The sequence below is a fragment of the Bombus pyrosoma genome, linkage group LG12 (assembly GCF_014825855.1).
Source record: "Bombus pyrosoma isolate SC7728 linkage group LG12, ASM1482585v1, whole genome shotgun sequence".
Lineage (NCBI taxonomy): Eukaryota > Metazoa > Arthropoda > Insecta > Hymenoptera > Apidae > Bombus > Bombus pyrosoma.
Window position 1 is genome coordinate 9,604,639 of NC_057781.1, and position 23,734 is coordinate 9,628,372.

A 23,734-nucleotide genomic window follows, 5' to 3' on the forward strand; every position below is an offset into this window, starting at 1 on the left:
TCAAGGCAACTTCTCTTTCAAACGAATGTTCTCCGTTGCCTTTTCAGACGCTCCGAGTTTTACGACAGACTTTAACGTTAACACGCTGGTAATTTGTTTTTAAATACAATTTTTAATCTCTTTTAATCAAAAGCCAAACCGCTTGATTACCTGTGTACACGACCAATATTCGATCTTCCACGACAGATGACTTCCTTAAGCTTATTTAGTCGCAGAAGATGCGTGAATAACGATGAAACGTAAGACCAAATTTTCAAACTAACGCGTCATACATGCCGAAATATCTGATCGGAAGGCAATAAAAAAGAAAGAAGGAAAATATAATTTCCAAAAAGCAGCTAAGGAAACAATAGGTTGAAATGTCTATGTCGGACGAGTTGCTCGACCGGAAGTGCTAATCAAGCAGCTCAGCCTCTTAATCTCTAACCCACGTAGAAAGTGGCGCTCGTCGACACCGGTATATCCGGCGGCTACAACTGGTCAGTCGACCGTTCCGGCAGCGATATTAAATTTGTATTTTTACGCTGATTCCACGGGCCATTCTCGTACGTGAGTCGAAAGGGAATCGTTCGGACGATTAACGATCCCAGCTCCCTAGGGAGTCGCTGGTTCTGAGGTAGCCAACTCCAACGTTTCCCAATGGCGACTCTCCTATGTGAACCTAAAACTCGTCCTCTTACCCGTCTCCTACTATCGTCTTTCCTATTCGCTAATATTTTATTTAACACCTATCAAAATTTATGGATTTTTCTCGCCCGGCCAACAGCTACTCTAGAATTTAATGCTACCTCCGCGTAGAAGCAACGTTTAGTCCGGTTTGCGGTTAAAAATGCGAAACAATAGGGTCATGCCTCCGGAGGAAGATGAAATTTTTATATAAAATCAAATGGAAACGAATTGCAAAGCAAAAGTACATTCTTTACGTTTTGCAATTTGACTTTCTTATGACAATTTCTCATTTCATCAATCACCTTCTTTCAATTTCATATTCTTTGATTTCCCAGCGATTTCACAAAGAATTAATTGAAACGTAGCTGAAAATCAGAAAAATTCTACGTTTAAGAAAAGAAAGATTCTTGTACGCGTGGAACATGTTTGGAAGATTATAAAAGCGAAGAAGACCAAGGCAAATCTAAAAACAAGAAACAACTATAAAACGTACGATTAATTGTTGCACGCCATTTACCCTCCGAGATAAACGCAAGTAGAATCGGTAGTCGCGGTGGAACTATTACCGTTCCATATCTCTAACGGCCCCCGTTGGTTTTATCGCTTCAATCGGAATTCCTTCTTCCATTATCCGTTCTCTCGTCCTATCCTCGCATCCACGACCAGCTTCTTCTCCTTCTTCTTCTTCTAAGATTCGAAGAAGGTGGAACTCTTAACGCGAAGCATTTTGTCGAGCGGTGAAACGCGTCTGCCTGGCTCGGGCAAAGTATCGTATCGGAAAAAGGAGAAAAGAAAGATGTAACGTCGCGTGCATGAAATTATCCCCACGAGTGTCGTAGATCGACGAAGCCGAGCGGATTGCTCCGTCTTGACGCGACTTTGAATATTCGCCCGGAAACGGAGTTCATTGGCGGAACAACGACTGCAAGAGCACCGTTAAAACGTTTGCTATAGAGAAACTTGGGGGTTGCTGCCTGGAACGAGGCTCCTTCTTGCTTTTCTTGGGGTAAAAATATCGCGTCGCGAGCCATACGTCTTCCGGACAGGCGAAATAAGCGCGGGGACAATTGCAAGTTGAAAAGGTAACAGCTCGTTTCGCCTTGCTTTTTTCTCGCACTGGATGTTGTAATATTCTTTTACTTTTTTTTTAAGAGGGTGGTTGCTGTCTTCTTTCTTTTTCTTCAAGATTTAGTAACGTAAAGATGGAAAAATGTCAATCGGATGCTTTGGAATTTATCGGATGATGAAGACTCGTCGTCCCAATTTGTTGAAGAGAAGGGAGGAAAATTGATGGAGATCTTAAAGTATAGGGACAGAACCAAAATCAAATGTATCGAACACGGTATATTTACCGTCTCATTTGCCGTCGTAGCATATTTGAATGCCGAAAAATAAGTTCACAACGATTTGGTTAATAAACTCAAATTGTCGAAGAAGAAGCGGGATACGGTCTATAAATAGTGGTAGTTTCAGGAAGGTGGCGCGAGAAGGGGAAAGACGGGGGTGAGATTAGAAGGGTACGTTTGACAGATGACACTTGTCGATATCGTGTTTCGGTTAAACGCCATCGCATCCCCCTATTTCCACCATATCCGTCTTACATTTGCATATAGAGTAAATCTCTTGGCAAGGTCTTGGCCTCGCGTTTGCCTCCACGCTTTTATGGACTTAAGGAGAAAAGTAGCTCGAGGTGAAGCAGGTGGCAGGTTTGTTATCACGGTTTCCGATTGGCCTGGCCCCGTGTTCCGCTTGTCAGAGAAACGTGCCGCCCGCCACGCGATATTTCCACGTCGACGTTCCTCATTTTTTTCCCTCGCCGCTACGCGATTAGAATAACTGGTTTCGCACGATTGCTCGACTTACTGTGCGGCGCCTAACGTTCGATTCTCGTTCCGTTTCCTCGTTTCTGCCGCTAATTACTAGATCGAACGGAAATTGCAGAGATTCGAGTAATTGGATCTTGTAATCAAAAGATAATGTTTAGCCAATTAATCGTATCGTTCTTTAATCATAAGATAAAAGAAGAAAATAGAATTCACGATGGAAAAGGAATGTTACGCATACAAAAAAAAAATTCGTAGCCTGAAACGGGTAGTTTTTCGATCCCTTTGAGAGAAGACCCTTCATCGTGAGATTTTACTTGGAGGAAAAACAGAGAGTTGAGCAAAAGGTTCCTTCTTTTTGCCGAGCAGAAGACGAACCAATAAACATGATTCGCCTTATAATCTCGCCTTCCTTAGGAGAGCCATATCCCCAAAGTTCTTCCGCTCAGGCAATCTACGCGGGGAAATGGTTTTATGCACACAAGTGATACCCACGGGAACCGTTACCCCGTCCAAGGACGTTGAATAATTGCTACCAGCTATCCAACCGATTGAAAATCAAGGATACCGTGGGAATATCGTCCAAACGATTTATCAATGATTTCGTTGTTTCCGCAATCGTCGATAAATGGTAATCGCAATGTCCATAGTCAAACATAAAAAGAAAAGAAAAAGAATTGGAACAATACTTAAGGCAACTCTGCGTTCTTTCGGTCACTTTCGACTCGATCGTGTTTCTCTGTCGCTAACAAATCTTCCGAGTTTCTTAAATTTTTCAATTTCTCGAAGTCTAGTCAATTCTCGTCTATAAATTTTCTTCGAATGGAAGAAGAGGCAGAGAGAGGTCGAAAGAGTAATAGCCGTCATAAGCAGCGAAACAAAGAGGAAGAGACACGATCGAAATAGGAAAAGGATAAAGGACCGAGGCTGGACTGGCAGATGGCCATTATATCCAAGCGCGGATCGGTCGCTGCAAATCGGTCGACGCGCACTTAGTATCGTCCGCCTTTTCTTCTCTTCTTTGGCCGTTTCAATGCCTCTAATCGTCACACGTACAGACGTACACGTACGTACGGCAATAGAATCCGAACGATATTCGATCGCGGATCGATGTATCGTACAATAAGACACGATTTTCCAGTCGAACGGAGGATAACTTTCGTCGACACACGCGTTGCGGATGAACACACCTTATCGCGTTCCTCGCGTGTAACGTTTCCCAGTGTTTCTCTCGTAGCAGCAAAATTTGTCTAAAAGTCTAAAAAGTCTAAAAATCTACCCTAGATTATTATTCACGCGTAGGACACAGAGAAATGACATAACGCGCGTGGAACTTCTAATAAGAACGCGTTAGCGTAGGACGTTGCAGAGACCCAGATGTTCGTGAAATAAAAACGTTACGATATTCCCCGTTTTAGCGAAATCACTTCCGACACTCTTCGCGCGGCACTGAAAAACTTTATTGTCCAACCATTTTCCACCATTACCAGCCTCACTCGTTTCGCTAACCTTTACAACGCTCCATCGAACGATACGAATGGTATTTTAAAAATGGACATTCGCTCTCTTGAGAACGTAAAACGATTCGCCGTATTCGTAAAAATCAAGGATACACGTAACACTTGATCTTACCTGACAATTCATGTCTTGCTTCTCGGACAGCAATCTGGCGACGTGACGAACAGACGAAGCAACCTCTGAAGTAGCTCCTGCTTGTAAGGCCACGTCCAAAACTGCCAGGGTATCCTTATCCCTCCGTAGCACGCACTGAAGCTCAGCTAAACGTATGCTAAACTGCTGGACGGCTTGCAGGGCGCACAATTGTTGATTACCCCTGCAAAATACCGTTTAGAGAAGATTATCATCGATGGGCATGTTGGAGGTAATAGATCTGATGAATCAACCTACTTGAGCTCCAGACTCTGAATTCTTATATTGGGTTGACAACTAAGTGATTGCGGATTTTGTCATTAGATGGTATCGACAAAATCCGCAATCACTTAGTTGCTAACGCAATACATCAGCGATTTCTAACGGGGACGAGCGTAACGGGAATCTGGCGAAATTCGAAGAGGGAAATTGTAAAAGGAACGATGCGCGCTGACCGTTTGAAGTTTGCTCGAATATTTCTAAGATTTACAGTTGAATTCGAAGGATTTATACGGCGAATATCGTATTGAATTTCGTGCTGTCGGGTTTCATTAGACGTTTAAAGGTAATACTATGCAGCTTAATGAACCATATCCGACGAAATTAACGGAGACATTGGAGAAGGGAAGGAGCGACAGAGGTGAGGCAAAAGCAAGAGGAGAGACATAGACGCAATTGGTTCGAATTAAGGTAATCAATGCGTGCTAATTTACCAAACTAATATTTAACGAAATATAACTCGCAAATATTAATAAACGCGTGAAGAAATATTTCACGGAAAAGTATCACGAGGAAAGAAAACGTTAACTTTTTCCTTCCAATCGCTTTCTAAGCATGAAAATGCAAAGAATTGTAAATATCTTCTAGTTCTCCTAGATCTAGCGAACAAACTGAAAATCCGAATCTATTCCCGGACGTGTTCCTTTTCTGGATGCGATCGATCCGCGACGTTCGATAAACAGACGGCTGTTCCAGGTTCTCGGAATCGGTGAAAGCGAGCTACGAAATTGAATGGAAAAATCGCGAGTCGGGTCAACACAATAAAAAGTGGAACGAGGGCAAAGCCTCTTGGCAAACAGTAAGACGTCAAATTATTAGCGGATCTCCCCGATGGCGGTATCGGCAAATAGAAACACTTTAGGTCAATCCTAGCGCCCTAGGCTCGCACGAATGAAACCAGGAAGACTGGTTTTTCGCCTGCTTCCCGCATTGGCGTGTGATTGAAAAAATTCCTTCCACTTCTCGGAAGGATAGCCGCACTGAATAGAAACGAGACGGAAATTCGTAAGTATTCGATCAGCTTGCAATAACTTACGATTTTAACTTGCGTTTCGCGAAATTACTTGACCTATCTATTGAGTAACACACTCAACTCTGCAGGATCCCAACAGGATATCGATTTTATTAGATCTTTAGCGCGTCGCGAAACGATTGCAAACGATAGGACGCCTCAACATTTTTCTAACGTTTCGAATTTTATAATCTTGAACTTGTTTCAAACTGCATACGTATTTGCAAGGGTTTCGGTGCTTCATTTGCAGAATTTGTTGCATATTCAAAATGTTGAAAAATGACGACGGACACATCGTGAAAGATGGCACGGCTATGTTCGAAAAATGAAGCGTCGAGTAACATCGGTCGATTTGTACGTTGCGGAGAGTGGCGTGCGCTCGTGCAAAGAATAGAAATTCCTGGGGAGCTTGCAAGGGATAGAATTGACCTCTGTAAAAGCCCAGTGGGTCACTGGTAAACCCTTTTGCATGGGTCAGACCCCTATCAGACGGGGGAATCAAGTGCTCATACGGCAATTAAAACGCGAGTTGAGCGGCCGCGACGTGCCTTTCGCTTGGAACACGTATCAATTTCAAGGTCCGTGATTTGCTTGACCTGCCCGAGAAACGCCCCTACGTTTACAGCCGTACACCATCACTTTCGTCTAATCTAATATTTGCTTGTACAGGAATTTCACGATACTAACGCGTATGATTGTGCGATAAATTTTAGCAACGCGAGGAAGAAAAACGTTTAAACCACAGCAAAAAATTTGTAGAGAAAAAAGATAGCGCATATATCGTAATATATTTTACGAGATAAATATGGAAGTTAAAATATTTTTCCCACCAAGCTTCCACCCATCTTTAAGTTGTATAGCTTCATACATTCGAAACGTTAAAAATCGCCGAGACAACTATAAAGTTGTTCGCGTTAAACGCGTCTATTTTCTAAAATTGTTCGTAATAGTATATTATAGAAGACTTTAAACGGATGGTTTAGGAACGGCGGTTTAGAAACGTGGAAGATTAAACTGACGATCCCAGCTAAAACTAGTAATCCTTTGACACGGGTCAAAATCCCAAAGATTCGAGCCCTCGTTGCCGGTACCTATGGTGTCTACGGTTCCCGCTGTGTTTGCTTTCGAGGCTTCATTGCCTCTCATAATATTTGCCCAACGTCACACGCCGGCCAGCGAACGGTCAGTCAATGATCCTAAACCAGCTATTCCACGCGCTTCGAAACTCGATAACCTCGTACCCTCTCCGAGGGAAAAGCAAGTCTCTTCAACAAGCAGGAAGACCTCGAGCAATTGTAAATGTCGTTAAACGCCTAATCGGCCGTTTCATGCCGCCACCTAGTTCGTCTTGTCGGAGGATTCTTCTTTCAGGACATGAAAATGAATAGCAGAAACTATCCATAGAATTTTTCAGACTCTAACTTTCGCGCTTTCGTGAAACTACTTTCCGATTATTCCCAATTCTTTCGCAAGTTTCTCTAATTTTCGAAGCTCGTTCAATGATTTTCCAACTAACGTCCGCGCGTGACTATCGCTCGAATAAATAACTATTATCCGATACTCACTTTTGAAAGGTTTCATCCCAAACGCGATACAAATCGGCCACGCCATCCTTCAGCGCCGTGAAGATCGACGAGCTAGAATTACCGACATCGGTGATCAGTCTGTGAGTCTGGACGTTCAACGACAGCATCCTCGCCTTACGATCCCTCAACGCAGCCAGTTCAGCCTGCAACATTAAATATACATTTTTAGTGGTTGCCTTCTTCCACTAACTCGAACGAATTGCTCCGTTCTTCGCGATTACGACGTAGGGGTTGGTTTTGGGGTTGCGGGTGATATATAAACTGGTCACAGTAGCAGACCAAAGAAAGCTAACTGTACATCTCGCAGCGAGAACAAAGGGTCCATTCCCATTCCCATAGAGAATCATTGCAAGTATTTCTATTACGATAAATGTGAGCATCGCTATATGCGATATATTACATATATTCGTAATTTTATATTTACTTAAATATTTATAGTTTTCTCTCTTTCTCCCTTGAACTTTAAAAGGGATGTCAACCAAATAAACTAGCATCATGTACGTAACTGGTCTCGAACTCTATTTCGCGAAGGTTATTCGTTCGATACCGAGGACGCGAGATCGGACATCAAGAGCGAAATAAGCAAAGATACGTTTATCAGGAAGAACATAACCGAACTATAAGGGTTGTAAGAGCGCAAGGTAGACACGATGGAGTAACCACGTCACGTTGTCACGTCTCCGTCGTCCTACTGCAGGAGGCGACCGACGAGGGCCGCATAAATAAACCCAGCTTTACGACGGCGACGCAGCCCGTAACAGAACGAAAACGAGAGCCCCTCCGCTTTCTCCGCTTCGTCCACCCACCCTCTCTCTCTCTCTCTCTCTCTTGCTCTCTTTGCCAACCCACCGCGTGTCATTTCTCTCGCGTGACGAGCAGCAGAGTTCGGCAGAGACGCTCGTAAAACCTGCTCTTCTTGCGGTCATCCAGCGTCTCGCGTCTCCCTCTTCGTGTTTCCTTTCCACCTTCGTGTACCATCGAGTAATTTCTGTCCTCGAAACGACAGAGTTTACTACTGTTTCCTACTTGCATTCGTATCGTACGCCGATCTCCTTCGGAATTCCCCGGAATCAGAGAGCTCCGACTCCTTCGCTTCTTTCGGGTTGCCTCGCGGAAATTGAAAGTTTGCCACTTGGGCGGGGGAGGAGAGAGAAATTGATTCTCAAAGCTGATTTTTAGAAATTGCATCTGGGCAAGATTATCGCCGCGATGGACGCGCGTTGCGGCGAATTATCGTTTTGATAAACTGAATGCGTCGAAGGAATCAAGTTTGAGCTCCTTAAGTCCACCGTAACCATAGCCTAAGTTTTAGTCCTGGAAAAATGTTCGCGGGAATAGAAGAAAGTAGATAGGGACAGTATCTGTCAGACACAAATAGATACGCGAGTTTACGTACAGACGCACGGTCTGCGTGTGGATTGTCTGGATCTACTTGCACTGCCGGCTACGCGTGTTGGGACATCTACCGACCATTTACATTCGACCATTTGATTCTTTTATACCAAAAGTATATTTTCAGTAAAATATACAGCAGTACGAGCGACAAATGGGACGGCGGTAGATACGGACGTACGGCTGGAACTTTGGTTTCGTTCAAGATTCTCCATCGCCCTCCATCGATCAAAGGATCCCCTTGCTCAACTGCAACGTGTAAGGACCGTAGAACGACATGCTGTCACCGATAACCTCTGACGTGTAGATTAGCTTCGTATCACGCGTTCGATTTGTTACGGTCAACGTCGTTTATTGTTGCTATTCGTTTCGTGCTTATAAACTTCCGACTTTATAGACTAATACATATTGCATGTACGGCACCTTTTATCTGCATTCTTTTAAAAAAGATGCAGAGGAACGAATCGATATTCTCGAGGGCTGCGCGGCTAATCGATGCAAATCCGTGCACGAGCAAACGTCGTCTACGTAGCAGCGATTCCAGGCACGCTATCGAAGAGGTCAGACGCGTGAAAAGCGGCGGTTCACGCTTGGCGTGCGTGAGTCCGTGCTGCCTTTCCGCAGAAACCCGCCAGACAGAGGAAAAGAGTCATAGGAAAAGAAAGGAGAAAGAAGAGGCGCGGTAGCGCGGCTGTCCGACAGCGGTCGCGACGAAAAGTGGCTGGCATTGATATTCCGAGCACATCGCGAACGCAGAAGCAGCAGCTTCGCGGCCGTTCCCCTCCGCGCGGTAACCACCCACCGCATTCGCCCGTTTCCCTCTGGGGCCCAGGTCCAGCCTCCGACAACCCTCTCCGATCCCTCGTTACAAGCTTTCCCTCCAGCCAACGTCCCTTTCCACCGTCGCCAACACGCAGACACGCACATTCCGATCTAATTCAATTTCCAATCAACAGCCAATCAATTGATTCGAATTTGGTATACAGAGCGGTCGGCTGGCTGCCGCTGCGGCCTCTGCATGCCTATGAGGCTACCAGATTTCTCTGTCTCGTTCTCGCTCCCCTGTCTTTCTCCTTCTCGCGTTCTTTGGCACGAGGTGTCGTCTCTGTTTAAAGCCACGCGTGCCCCGTTCAACCGGGCAATTAGCTTTTTACCTGGCCTCGTAACGGCGCACTCTGACCGCGATACCGATGATCCAGGAGTAGCAACAAGAAAGAGGGGATTCAGAGGACTCTTGGTACTTTGGATCGAAGAGGGGAACTGAGAAAGAGTTTTAGAGAATGCTATAATCAGGATGGCGAGAAATCACGTTTCACGCGTATCGAGTTAATGAAATTCGTGCTGTTCGATATCGTGTACTTCGGTGCTGATCGAGGATAGCTGAAGTTAATCCTCTTGACGCTGCGACGAGATCGGCTCTCGCGTTAAAAGCGACCAACAATACGTGGATTATTGTACGTTGTGTTTATAGAAAAATCGAATACACTTTCCATCGCGATATCTGGATATCTGGAAGCAACGAACGATTAAAGAGACGGGTAAATAGACAACTGGATAAAACTCGAGTTTTCTACGGTCTCGAGATACGAGATAGGACTCGTTAAGCAACGCGATTGGTCGCAGGTAGCGACGTTAAACGTACGAAGCGACGTGCTTGAATGCTCGTCGACGAGCCCGGTTCCATCGGTGAATGCTGCTTTTTCCTGCCGCCGCTACAGTATTTTAATTGCAGCGTGTCACGGGAGAAGGCGGGATTTTTAAAAAAAGGAGGCCGCCACCGGTCGACGCGACGCAAGAAAAAGCAACGCGCGGCGTTCGAACGCGATCGAACCGAATAAAGGCACGGCAAAAGCCACTCGAAATAGCTCGTATCGACTTTGCGGCTGGCTAACGAGCTTCCGCGCCGTGAAAGCCTTTCGCGATTAACCTCGCGGTCCTCACGGACGCGTCGAATCTGTATACGTTGCTCGTTTACGATCTTAAGCTGCTTGAAAGTTCGTTACCCGTGCACGCGCGAGGAATTCCAACCGAAGATTGCGAACGATCGAACCAAGTCGTTGTCGAAGTTTTTAGTATGTCTGGGGCGTGGCTTTTATAGACACTTCATCGAATCGAATTGATTTTCTCGCGCGATGCGGTGGGACGACGATGGGTTAGGTCAAGGAAGAGCGAGCCTCTGGCAAGCCAAACCGATCAACTGCAATTTTTTCTCGATTTCTCAGAATATATCTATCCCGATACAAACGCGACATTCCGACTAACTGAAAATTTAGATGTCAAACGACAGATCCACCAAAATCTCACAAAATCCCCTAAACCTGCGCCTGGAACGATTGCTCGATCGTCTGTTTCGTCGTAACTGGCCTGCGAACGTTTATACATACGCGAAAGTAGGAAAAGCACGGGGAATGCACGCGACGCGCAAATGTAACGAAAAATATTCGCGGTATGGAGCACTAAACTCGAGTTCTAAACTCGAAACGAACGTCTCCTTATCTGTCTCTACGAAGATACGATTTAATCGTGAAATTGCAAAGGAACAGGGAAGAGAAACAGCGACTCTCGGCCGAGACACACTGAACTATCGTACCAAGAACTCCGTCTGTCCGCGTTAAAAATGCCAGACGATTTGTAAGAGTCGAGACTTTTCTCACGGGGTAGACGAGATCGTCCACAGGCGGATCACGCAGTGGAAAGTGCGAACGATCGCTAATGAGCGGAATATCGAGACACGAGACGCTAACCGTCGTGGAATTACGCAATAACGTTAATCAGCGGTCCGGCGTGTCGCGCACGATCCGCAATAGCGTGGCACACAGGCTCGATTCAAGCCTGTTTACGAATGCGTAATACACGAGGAACATTCCATTCGGATTCGCGCGCCACGCCGCCGCTGCACACTCGCTCATTCCATCGCGCTTTCCGTCGTACGTCGTGCATGCGAAATATTCTGCTCGACTCGGAGAATCGTATCCGCGAACCAACGCGGCTAATCGATTCCTCGACTGGTTAACGTCGATTCGATTCCCGTCTCAACGAGAATCTGTCTGTCCTTCTGGCGAACGTGTCGATGCTTCCAACGTTTCCTTTCCCGCCCCCGCCCCCCTTTTATTTTTCAGTCCGTGTATCGCGCGACGTTTCACGCTGAGAATCTTGCTTACACCGTATAAGTGCACCGAGCAGCACGTTTACGCAAATTCATATTTTCACGAGCAAGAAATTTCCCGAAGAGACGAGGAAGCTGGCCTACGAGTTGCTATGGAAAACATTTCCACGAAACATTTCAAACGAGAATCAACCGATATAAAACCTTTAAAACCTTCTCACGCCGTTTTAACTCCGCTCAAAATCCGGCCAAAAAAAAAAGCACTCTCGCCCGCAAAACCAGTATGTAACGCGAAGCCCCGCTTTCCACAGCGAGCTAATCCTCGAAGCGCGTGCTTCTCCAACCCCAGTGCGCGGCTTACCTCAACGGCGCGTCAACCCTCTCTCGCTAGCCCTAAACCATCGACAGTCTTCGTCGCGTGCGAAACCTCGTGCACACGCTCGGCCCTGTCGTACGTCGTCTGTCAGCTCGGTCTGCCACATTGGAGCACGTGGGGCGAAGCAGGCTCTCGAACTTGGACCCAGCGTTTCGTCGTAGCTCGTCGATCGAACCGCTGGATGAGGACCGGTTACGTGGAACGTGGCACGCGAAAACATGTAAAACAAGAAGCACGTGGGGAGAGGAGGGGAGGCGAGGTGAATGTCGGCGGCTAGACAGCCTCGCGCCTGCTGCATAATGCAGCACAGCGACGAGTTCACCCGGCAAATGTTGGACGCTAATACATCTTGATGATAGATAGGGAGCATGTGTTTGGTCTTCGCAATGAGGTTGGTAGGGATGTTAGGGATATTACGAGGAACAGGGGGACGAGGGGCGTGCAGCAGGCCACGAGGAGAGAGCAGGATGGTTTGCGAGCGAGAAAGGGAGAGGAGAAAAAGGGTGAAGAAGAAAAAGACGGGAAAAAGCGTAAGACCGGGGGAGGATCGAAGAAAGTTGAGGCGAAAATGAGAAGAAGAGCCCCTGGTGTAGCGGAGAATCGTGGAAAGTAAGCGAGACGAAGAGAGAAACAGGAAGGAGGTGGAGACCAGGGTGTTCCAGAGGTTTCCAGAGAGGGGTTCACGGAGGGTAGAGGCAGGCCGGGGATGACTCTCGGGGGGTGGAACTCAGAGGGTTGGCCAGGTTCGTCGGCGTTCGCTCTGGCGAGTTGCGATGCCGGGCACGTCGCCGTCAGACGAGCGTACGTGCGACACGACTACGCTTTTACGCCACTCTCTGCCTCTATCCTTGCCTCCTGACTGGTCTCTCCCTCTCTTTATACTCCTCTTCCTCCGCGACCGCCATCCCCGGTTGTTCCGCTCTCCATCGTGCCCTACACCATCCCCCTTTTCCTCTTTTTCTTACTTCTATTTCGCCTACTTTCATCTCCAGCCCCTCCCCGTCACGGCTCTCTCCAACTTCTCGAGGATGTTTTTAATAATGCCCGGGCTTGTTCCGCTCCGGCGAACGCTCGCGAATACTTTCCCAAATCGAATGTCGCGCGTTAAAACGGGGATCAACGAGATCCGATTTAAGAGATTTAGAGGAACTTCAGTTTTCACGCGTGGCAATGTATTTGATGATGGATAAAAACGCTTGGTACTGTTCGAAAGATGACATATTTAGTCGAACGTTGTCGAAGAATTGCTTTACGAGCCGAACAACGTCTTTTGCTTGTGTCTCTGGTTAGTTTTTGACTATATCGAAGCGGGAGAGGATTACGGGATATTCTTACCGTCGGTGTGTAATTTTATTTCAACGATATAGCGGAAAAATCGTGACTTTCGATACTTAACTCAAGGAAAAAGAATGATTTTGCGCCATCTATAGTCGGCGTTTATTCAGAGAAGATGGTATATCAGTCGGTATACGATTCATCTGTAAGATACCGACGAAGAGATTCAATTACCGACCAAGGCGATCTTATCGACACTTGGTACGTTTGTATTAGACACGAACCGGGAGGAACAGCGTCACCGGATCTCGCGATTTAAAAGCATAATTTATATCGAGATCTTTCAAAAAACACCGTTATTACGCACCTCGCAGCAAAAGTGATACCGTGAGATATCTGGTCAGAAATACCTCGCGTATAATATCCCATAACGTTACTGTTAATATTATTATACGGTTGCAGCGATAGAAATGCCAAGTTCTTACCGTGATTCGATTAATTCGCTCGTCCAGTACGTGAGGTTGCTGGAGAGTGATCTCGTACGAGAAGAGTCTATCGTGTGCTGCTTTGAATTCCGTACGTAGATCCATTAACTCACGATGAAGCGTAGTGGCCATTTGTGTTTCCTCCATTCTAGCTGCCAGGGACTCCCACTTTTCCAATACACCTGAAATATAAGAAATATTTGTAAAGATCACAATCGACGAAAATGTTAAAAAATGAAAATAAAAAAAAATAAAAAGAAAAAGAATAGTCTCTATGAAAGAATCAGTATTGCAAGGGAAACGTAAAAAATAAATAAGTTTTAAAAAACTAAATGACACTGTATCGTAGAACGAAAAGTTATATTTTAGAATACCAAGTAAAGTTTTATTATACTTCTTTTTCCATAAGAAACAGAGAGTTCTCAGCGGAAACAGCTTAGCTAATTGCACACAATAACTTCCTTTCGCGTGACGATCCTAACGTTACTCCGTTCCCAGGCATCGTCAGCGTTATGTCAGAGAAGATAAGTCACATATTTAAGGTCAAGCGGCTTATATGTGCATGCATGAATATGCAGCAGCTCGCATGGCTTCGATGACCTGTTTCTTCGATACTTTCCTTCGATACTTTCTTCATCGGGACAACGCTGCGCCCTTAAAAATATGTAGAAACGACTGCGATGGGTGATTCGACCGGCTGATACCGTTTTGAACGGCGCGCTCCGATTTAAGAACTTTCACTTTTACGAGCCCACGAACCTTCCACTTATATTTCCATAAATCTCTGTCTGGAAGAGAGAAGAGCGTCGCTCTATATTTACGATATTTCGAATCTTCGATCTGAAGATTGAAAATTTCAAGTTTCAAGGTGCGGAATTGTAAGATTTCGAGATCTGCGACTGTAAGCTTCAAGTCGAAACTTTCGATGGCTACTATACGCCGTTGAGACGATACGAAGTAGAGTTAGAAAAATGAAGAAAAAAAAAAAAAAGAAATTCTTGCGTTCGTTTTCTCCAGTAAAAATGGATTGAAAAATCGTAAAAACGTCCCGGCATTTATGCTTTCGCCGACATGACGGTAATTAGGACATTTTCCACTCTCTATAACATCCGGAATGTTTTCCAGTCTAACGCGTGCCATTCGAGCGATTTCGAATGGAATAACAGTTAAGATAGATAATTATCGAACTAATTGCATACTTTCTTCCAGATAATTGCGTAGGTACGAGTTTCGTATCGCCTCGGTATGACACCACAGCAAGTCAAAAAAGAAGAATTCTTGCATCGTAGCATCTCGCCATTGTATTGCAATCACTTAGTTGCCAACCCAATATCTACAGTTAAGAGACTTCGCTCGTGTCGAGATCAAAGCCGGATCGAAGAAGCCAGCAACCCCTCCAAGGAAATGTTACCGGATTAACATAGAATAAATAAATTCGATCGATAAAATAATTGCTGAAATTAATTTCCAAAATGGACCGACCGAGTTCCAAAGCCACGCGCTACGATCAATTCGCATGAACGTGTAACGTAAGGATATTCCGCGAGAGGAATAAAACAATGTTACGAATGAAAGTCAGTGGAAAATAAAAGACGAGTGAAAAAGAAGCGTAAGACGTGGAAGATCGAGGTCGTGGAAATCGTAAGTTATTAACAGCTCAACATCCAGATACGATTCCTTGATTACCGAGTTCTAATCAATGTTTGATGTCACTACACACGACCTATCGCTCAGTCCATGCTCCGTTACACCGTGATCCTTGCTTCAAATTGCGTTCGATTAAATACGAATACCTGTTGTCCGCGAAGTGTCTTCCTATGATACAAAAGTAATAAATTATTCGGTGAAAGCCGATCGAATTGCCCCTTTCTGTTCAGCGTGGTAACCGTGACCGAGACACTCGAGTAATTACTGTCCCATAAAAAGAAGCAAGAATTGGAAGAAAGTGAATAGTAAAGGGGAAAGGAGCACGGTATTAGGAATTACCGTAGACAATTCGCACAACAGGTGCGATCAACGATGATCGATGGCCCAACGACGGTTAACGAGCGACCAAGCGAATGTTTTACGGACCACGGCCACCTGAACGTTAAAACAAGAACCAACGAGAAACAAAGTGTTTCGTGGTAATGAGAATTTCTCGAAACGAAAAGAAACCCAGCTGACATTAGAAGAAACAGCGAGGACTGATCGATTCGTTGAAAGTTAACGATTTTCGAGAGATTAATTGCCTATTTCGCGAACTAAGTTGCGAACGTATAAAATTATTCTGCGTGCGAATAAAACGCGTTACAACGCGCTAATCAGACTGTGGATATACAAAATATCTACGGTGCTCGAACGAGAAGTTTCTCTCTATGACCTCGATACCGTTGATTTTTCTAGATACAATAATAACCGTTGGAAATAAAAATGTGAATGGTTATCCTGTGATGTGGCAATAGACTGCGATAGTGCAGCGATAAGCGAACGAAAGAAGATTTAAAATCTATAGATAAGATATCTAAACGTACATATATGATTATGATAATGGACAAATAGCATATAATTTCGAAGTGACGGTACGCGTTACAGAAAGTTGGACATTTAAGAAAACACGAATCCACGTAAGTAGGATAAAAAAATTCAGCCAGAAGAAACCTAACAATTAGTCGGCAGAGATCCAAGAGCGCAGCGTCTAATTCGCATAATCATCAACAATCCATGACGATGCCAATAAAAATAGCTGGAAGGCCTTTAGGTTTTTCAATCTACATTCGCGGTATCGTACTACGATCCGCGTGCACCGCGGGCTCCTACCGCGCCCGATAAAAACGTAACGCGATTTCTAGGCTACGAAGGAAAATCTCGAGCCGGCTTTTTCACGCTTTTCTCGGAAAAAACAACTTTCACTTTGTCACGGCTGGTTTACAAAAACAGCTACGCGGTGGACTACAGTTATCGAGTGAAATCTCGAATTCCGAGCCGTCGTCGAAACGGGTCGAGAACTGCCGTGTAACCTTTGAAAACAAAGAGAAAAAGTTCCCACTTTTTCTGCGTTTCATGAAATCGCCGGAATTAGTCCGTGAATTTTACGCGACACACAAATAGACGAATACGCTACCCTCGAACATAAAACGCAGAATCTAAATTCATAAAAGGAAATGACACTGTCGTTAAAGCGACTTTCGTATCCGCGATTCCTAGCTACGCGAGCCAAACCATCGATCGTGTTCAGCCGGTAAATCGATCCGCCGCATCGAACAACTAAACCGCTTAAAAATTCAAACGAAACGTAATTATTATTTTCATATTGCACGATGTTCGCGAAACTATGGCATCGATTTCCATTAAATTTCTCATTCCCACGAGTACGCTATAAGAAGGTTCGGATCTCGTTATAAAGAAATTTCGCGTGACCGGCAATCAACAGGATCCGTGTATCCTGTCACGGATATTATTATGGCAACAAGCTCGTTGACAAATGCTGAAAATGGCAGGAAGAGCGTGTCGGTGCGCGTGTGCGCGCTCGCACGAGGAGCAACAGGGGCGAGACGCTCGGGAAAACATTGTCGATGGAAAGCAATGAATTTCACACTGACCTACAGGAAATGACGGCGAATGCGCGGAATAATTGTGGCCTGCGTGGTATCGTGTATTACACGTAATATACGTCCCGCGTTATCACGGTCGAACGATTACGTTCAGTAGAGCAGAAATCGGTGGACGAGCGTACGGTACGTCTTTCTTTCTGCGACCGTCTCCTCTCTTTTTTCTTTTCCCTTTTTCTCGTTTCTTTTTTTTTTTTCGATCGCCTTCGGATCGTCTTTGACAAAGTGGAACGTCGAATTTCGAAGAATCACCGAGCAGAGTGCAATCTGCGTAATTTTCTGGCCGATAGCTGAAATTAGCCTAAAGGAACGATCAGGATGATCGAACGGATAGCCTTCGGCCAACGTTTCTGGAGGAAGCAATTAATCTTGAGAATCGAACGCTTGCCGCATTAGTCCGACATTATTATTATTATTTCTGAACCGTACGGCTGATAAGAGCGAACGAATTATCGTGGTAGATGTTCTGCCGCGGGTACATCTTTCGGTGCAGATGTAAATCTAAATGAAAAGTTGGATTTCTTAACTACATGAATATGTAGCGACAGGTGAAACGCGACGAGTCACGTTTTCTGTTCTTTGCGCCGCTATTTTAACATTCGTAACGCTCTCCACTAGTTCCGTATTATTAAGACCGTGTTTTTATGCAGTTTTAGAATCAAACGCTTTTTTCATCCCCCTTGGAAATTACGAAGCGAGATACGTTAATTATTTCCGTCGCATTTTTCTTACGAGCCTTCGTGGATCGATCGCTCTTTTCCGGTTAACGTTTTTTTTTTTCTTTTTCCGAGTAATCGTTTTTTTTTTACTTGAAATACGACTATAAATTCTCATGATTGATGATCGAACTGCGGAAAAAAGGATATGCCTATGCGTTATAAACACTTTAACGTATGTTTATCGTTGAATTTATTATCCATCGTCGTTCGTAGATAAATAACAAATAAAACGATTCGCTGCAGTAGCCTAGTCATCAAACTGTGTACCTCACAAGTAAACCATAAGTGATTTTCTTTCAACTACGCAAAACTACGCACTGTAACTAACATAAAGCCTGTAACTACGCCACTGTAATTCTCTTTAAGCAGTACATGCGCTCGTAATCACTCGCTAAAACCATAAAACGATCGAGCTTATCCATCGAAAATAGCGCAACATAGATCCTTAACTGTTACATCGGTTTCATGGTCAGCGAGAACGATCATCGCAGAACCTGGTGAATACTAAACGTTCAGACGATTTGTAAGATAGTTTCCAACGAAACAGGACCAAGAAAGATACGTATTATTAGTACTTTCTCCGATCGTGTTTGCCAATTTATCACGTTAGTTGCTGTCGGTATCGCGAGTACTTACTCACGTACGTCTTAATGATTAATTAGCGCCCTCTGCCACGAACGATTTCGAAACTCACATAATCCCGACCACACGTCTCAATCCATAGCCCGAGAATAATTTATTCGTAGACCGCTCCTGTAATCTACCGCGAACGCTTTCATTTGGATCTATCACGCGCACGCTCCGTTTGTAGTAATTTGCATAATTCGATCCTTTTAATTGGCCGACGATCGTCCTCCGTAGAAGGTCAAAGTATCGTCGATTCAGCGTAAAAGTTACCTTTTCCCTTCGGCGAACGTTCCAAGGTAATTGAAAAAATGTAACGCGACAGTGGTACCGATCATCGTGTTCCTTTCCTTCGGTACGAAATACATTGATAACGCGATCAAGTCGAGCATCGCAACTACGTCGAGTAACATCCGCGGATACACCCACGTGTGCTCGTGCGAACAGCGTGTTATGAAAGCGACCACGTCGAAACAGGTCAACGTTAACGCGAGAATGAATGCAAGCTCGTTAATCAACTACCTTCTAAAGTTTCTATCGGAATGGGATCTTGGACAACGGAGAAACGGTTGCCGGACGATTGTGTTCCCGGGCTTTCTACTGTAACTCCTCGCCGAGCAACCGTTGCTCCGTGGCTACGTTCCAATAAAATCGAACGTTGCTCCATTAGCTTCCGCGGTTTGGAGCCGAAGATGGAAAAAAAAAGGGAAACGGAAGAGAATGAAATTATAAAAGAAGTGTTCGACAAATTCAGGAACAAAGGGGAATTCCAGGTGGAGTATTTGCCGATCGCTTGGGCGTAATGAAAATACAAATCGATTACGTTAAGCTATTAATAAGGCTTGGCATCGGACGGTGACTTTGAATTAGAGACAGATCGCACGACGCACTTTGTTTCTCGTCGATCCCGTTCAATTTTCGATGGACTGGAATTATTTTCTCGCCTTTTCGAATTTAATTCGACGATGCACTCGTAAGAAATTATCTTCGTTCTTTCGTGTTTATCTTGTTTAAATTTCTGCGCGTCGAATTGTTGCGAGTTTTAGATCTGGTTACCGACGGAAATTCAAGGTTGAAATCTTGTTTTGCAGAGGTAGGATTATGTCAGAAGCCCGCGGTAAAATTAACCGTGAATTCAACATCTTCTGGCACGTCTATACGCATCACGAATTACGAACTACCTAACCAGTGGAAAATAATCGATAGTCTCGTGGGAGACATACGTATGTATCAATACGCCACTCCCGCGACTTTGGCTTTTCATTTTAATTAATTCGCTGAGCTATTATTTAGCGAAAATTACTCGAACTTTTATTGCGAATCTACAAAATTCCCATGAAAAAAAAAAAAAAATACAAACTGACCATTTTGACTACTCTGGCAATGTTAGCGTTAAGGAAACGTTCCATGCAATTTACATGTATCGTCATCTTTGTAACGAAACTGGTAAACCGATCGTTTCGTTTGATTCGTTCAAGAAAAATTCAAGTTTCTTGTAAATTTCTCTTTGTGCAGAAATAAGAACACAAAAATGTGAAGACGTAAGAACCAGGCATTAATAACAAAAGCCATGCATGAACATTGAACGTAGATACAGATCGATAGATATTCAGAGAGCTCGCGTCATGCGATTCTCGTTTCACGTCATCTCAGCCCGACGTCCGTCCTGACCCGCTTTTGCGCGTCAATAATATCGTTGTTAGCGAGGATAAACCAGATCCAATGAAATTCGTCGTTGGATCACAAAATCGAATAACAGAGTTCAGTTGGTTCTGGCGAGACGACGAAAGGTATACGAGCAACCGATTTGACAGGTAACGGAACGCTGATGAAGAAGAATACCAGGTTATCTTCCGGGATGATGTCAGAGATCGAACGTTTCTACACCGAAACGCGAAAGAGTAGGTATGTTTACACGAGAGGACGAAAGCAGGCCGACGTTAAAATATACTGGTAAAAATTCGGATTAACGGTATACCGGGAAGATTTGAGAGAAGAAACGCGATCAGAGATCGAGTAATGTTTCGTAACGTTCACTGAATAGCATCTTAAAATTTTGATAATTAGATTAAGAAGACAGCGTAATATGGATTTTGCTAGTTTGCCAGATGAAACGATACAACGTTTAAAAAGGGATGGACGTTTACGGATGGAGGCTTCTAAATATACGAAAGATTACGTACAAGTATCATCCGGCTGATCCTCCGCGATAATCTGCTGGTGCGCGTAACAGGTATCCGGTGCGTCTTTCCTGACACTGGTCTCCTCTTTTACAAACACCATGATTTATTTTCCGAACGCGAGTCACGATTTATTTTTCTCGAGAATCGCTGTTTTCTAATTCACCGTGCCAATTATGCTTGAACTGCTAGAATAATCCAGCGTGTCCACGATTTCACTTAAAATTCCAAGACTCTTCTCCTTTTTACGGAGAAACGATCACTGAAACGTCTAACTTTTTACTGTTATAGTAAACCGGTACTTCGACTCTCGCAACTTTGTTCCAGCGAATCTGAAAGTAACGAAGTTATACGCCGAAAATATTCTCCTCTTATTCTCTATCCTAATCTTCGAACTTCCAATCTCTGAATTTGCAGTTGCAATGAAAATTATCGAACGAGCGTACGTATGTATCGATTCTTCGCAATGCTAGGGATTTCCAAAGTAGCACAGGAGATGTGGGAACGGTTCGAAAAGCGCGCTGCTTTGCGAAACGTCAAACGCGGCGCGTGGCGGATCAGCTGTTGAGTGGAAGAAAAGGCGAGCCGCGAGAAGCAGAATAAACGGCGCGACTCGCGCCAGGAAAACCGAGCTACTGACCGGGTACACGCGGCCGACGATTCTTCGACAACACGAGTACGAGCACGAGCACGAGCACGGCCGAGTACCGGTTCGTGAAGTTCCGTCGGCTATATAGTGCTTCTTATAAGGTGAGACCCGAAGGTGTACCGATGCACTCGCGTCTTGCAACACTCCTACGCGAGTACACCCACACGCGGATTATCGCGACCAAACAATCGACCGCGACCGGTCTAATCGTATTTCCCTTCAGGGTCGGTTTGATTCGCCGGTCGCGATAATCGTTTGTTAGCTCGATGGAAGAAGACTCGGCAGAGTTCAACGTTTGTTTAATGGACGGTGAACGGGATGAAGTCGGAGCTCTTCGCGCACGTTTCTGGGGTAATACGCTTGGAAAGATCGGTGTCGGTTGAATACATTTTGATTTCAGGTGAACCGGCTTTAGAGCCGATCTTTAAGGCAAAATGGATGAAGTTGTTCCATTCGTCGAGCAAGTTGCGACAGACTTATCGCAACCGTGACGCTGATACGTATGTTGAATCATTTTCGAGTCAACAGGATGTTTCTATCGATAAAACGTTTTTTGAAAAATTGTGAATTGTATCTCATTATATTTAATAAAGCTATTCTTGGAAAATAATACACAAATGAAATTTTATCCGTCTATAGCAACAAAGAAGAGAAAGATAAAGAAGGTATAGAAGATTGCGTAGAATTGGATGTTTATCGATCTGATTGTGATCTGTATCGTAGATCAAGCATGTTATCATAGATTCGATATTACAAAGCTAGTGCAATCTCAGCGAGATGTTGGCCACTTTTAAACGGAAATCGTGTTAAGGCTGTATGCAACGCAATCGAAGTTACTACTATGCCCCCCCCCCCCGCTTAAAAGCTACTTGTTCTAGCAATTAAGAAAATTGGTTCCGCCGCTACACGGAATACGTTTTTAGAGGTTTCATGCTGCAAGCAGATACATAAGTGCTGTAAAGACTACTTATTCGTCGATTTAATAGCATTCGGTTGTTTGATAATGTAGAGGCTTACTGTAATTAAGAGAAATGTATATATAATCGAGATGATTAAATTCCACAAGATTCCATAATTTTATTCGAAATCGTTCATAAATAATAAACATATTAACGAGGAGTTACTTCATGATCTGTTAAATCTATTTAATATGCATAATAAGCTCTATATCTTCGAGGCACTCTATCGTATGAATCAAAGAAACATTATTCAAACTATACAGATACTACCAAACTAGAGATAAGGGCTGATGATCCAAATAATATTCACTGTAGGTGATAAAAGAAACAAAAGGATAATTAGTAGTAGGAAGCCACAACAAAGCAGTGTTTATTACATAATGGTTACAATATGAACGGTATACAAAAGTGAACTAAAAATCAAAATACTCTAAAGGTTTGTTACACTCGCGCTTGAGTTCGTTGCAACAAATAAAAGATTAATAAGGAAGGTATTAATTAAAAATTAAATTATATAAACAAGCGAGAAAAATCCAATATTCGTGTTGTAAAAAAAATATAAAGATACGTACAGTTTGCGTTTCCTCCAGCAATATTCTTCCCCCCCCTCCCCCTTTTTTTATTACAGATTCGTTTTTAAGTTAAGTAGTAATTGTGACGTAATCCTTTCGTAAAAAAAGATCTCACATTGTCGGAAGTTAACTAGTATCAGTATCAGCTAATGTATTACTAGTAATATTATCTCGCAACTTTCAATTATTTCAAAGGTGAAATTTAAAAATACATTTTACATTACGTAAAATGATATTTAAATTATTGTTAATTACTAGGGGGCATGATCCTCGGTCAAATTGAACATTAATGTGCAAATATAATTCGCTCTTTAGCATGCAGATGATCAACTTATAGTTGAGGAAAATTTACACATGCATTTGTATCTCGATGCCATATAAGGATCGTTGTATCGTACATTGCTTCTGTGCACAAGTCTTCGTTTAAATATAATTAATTAATGATCTTTAAAGATCTTAATCTTTTCTATATATACATTTGAGCAAACGTATCACAAGAATTCAAATATTAATTACATTATATACCACGAACAGTTTGATTCACTCGTTATTCTTTACAATTTTTATTCTAAAATTAAGTACAAGATTTATTGATCAATTATAATTACGGTTAGTATCAATAACGCTACTTCAAATGCATACACTTCTGAGAAATACAGTTTCGAAGTATGTACATCGAAAGCAAAAAATGCACATTTGTAACGTACTATAATACGTAATGCGTATCAGTCTTTGCGATTGCTTTACAATAATATTTACACAAGCTGCTTTATGAAACAACGCTTAAA

At 43.7% G+C, this 23,734-nt stretch overlaps 1 protein-coding gene and 1 long non-coding RNA gene across 8 annotated transcripts in view; one reads left to right on the top strand and one right to left on the bottom strand.

The window, feature by feature from the left end:
* Positions 1-23,734, bottom strand: part of LOC122573733 — a 117,416-nt gene that overhangs the window by 13,295 nt on the left and 80,387 nt on the right. For all 5 annotated transcript variants that reach the window (XM_043740494.1, XM_043740495.1, XM_043740493.1 and 2 more), the window contains exons 17-19: positions 13,654-13,835; positions 6,999-7,162; positions 4,125-4,326 (exon numbers count right to left, since the gene is read on the bottom strand). In XM_043740494.1, the coding sequence (XP_043596429.1) occupies positions 4,125-4,326; positions 6,999-7,162; positions 13,654-13,835 (548 nt within the window). The remainder of the gene's footprint in view (positions 1-4,124; positions 4,327-6,998; positions 7,163-13,653; positions 13,836-23,734) is intronic.
* LOC122573736 lies at positions 18,611-22,025 on the top strand. Of its 3 annotated transcripts, none has more exons than XR_006318814.1 (2): positions 18,611-19,559; positions 19,678-22,025. It is a non-coding gene; the product is annotated as an uncharacterized LOC122573736 (long non-coding RNA). The 3 variants fall into 3 exon arrangements; XR_006318815.1 differs by having other exon boundaries at positions 18,611-19,359; XR_006318813.1 differs by having other exon boundaries at positions 18,611-18,885.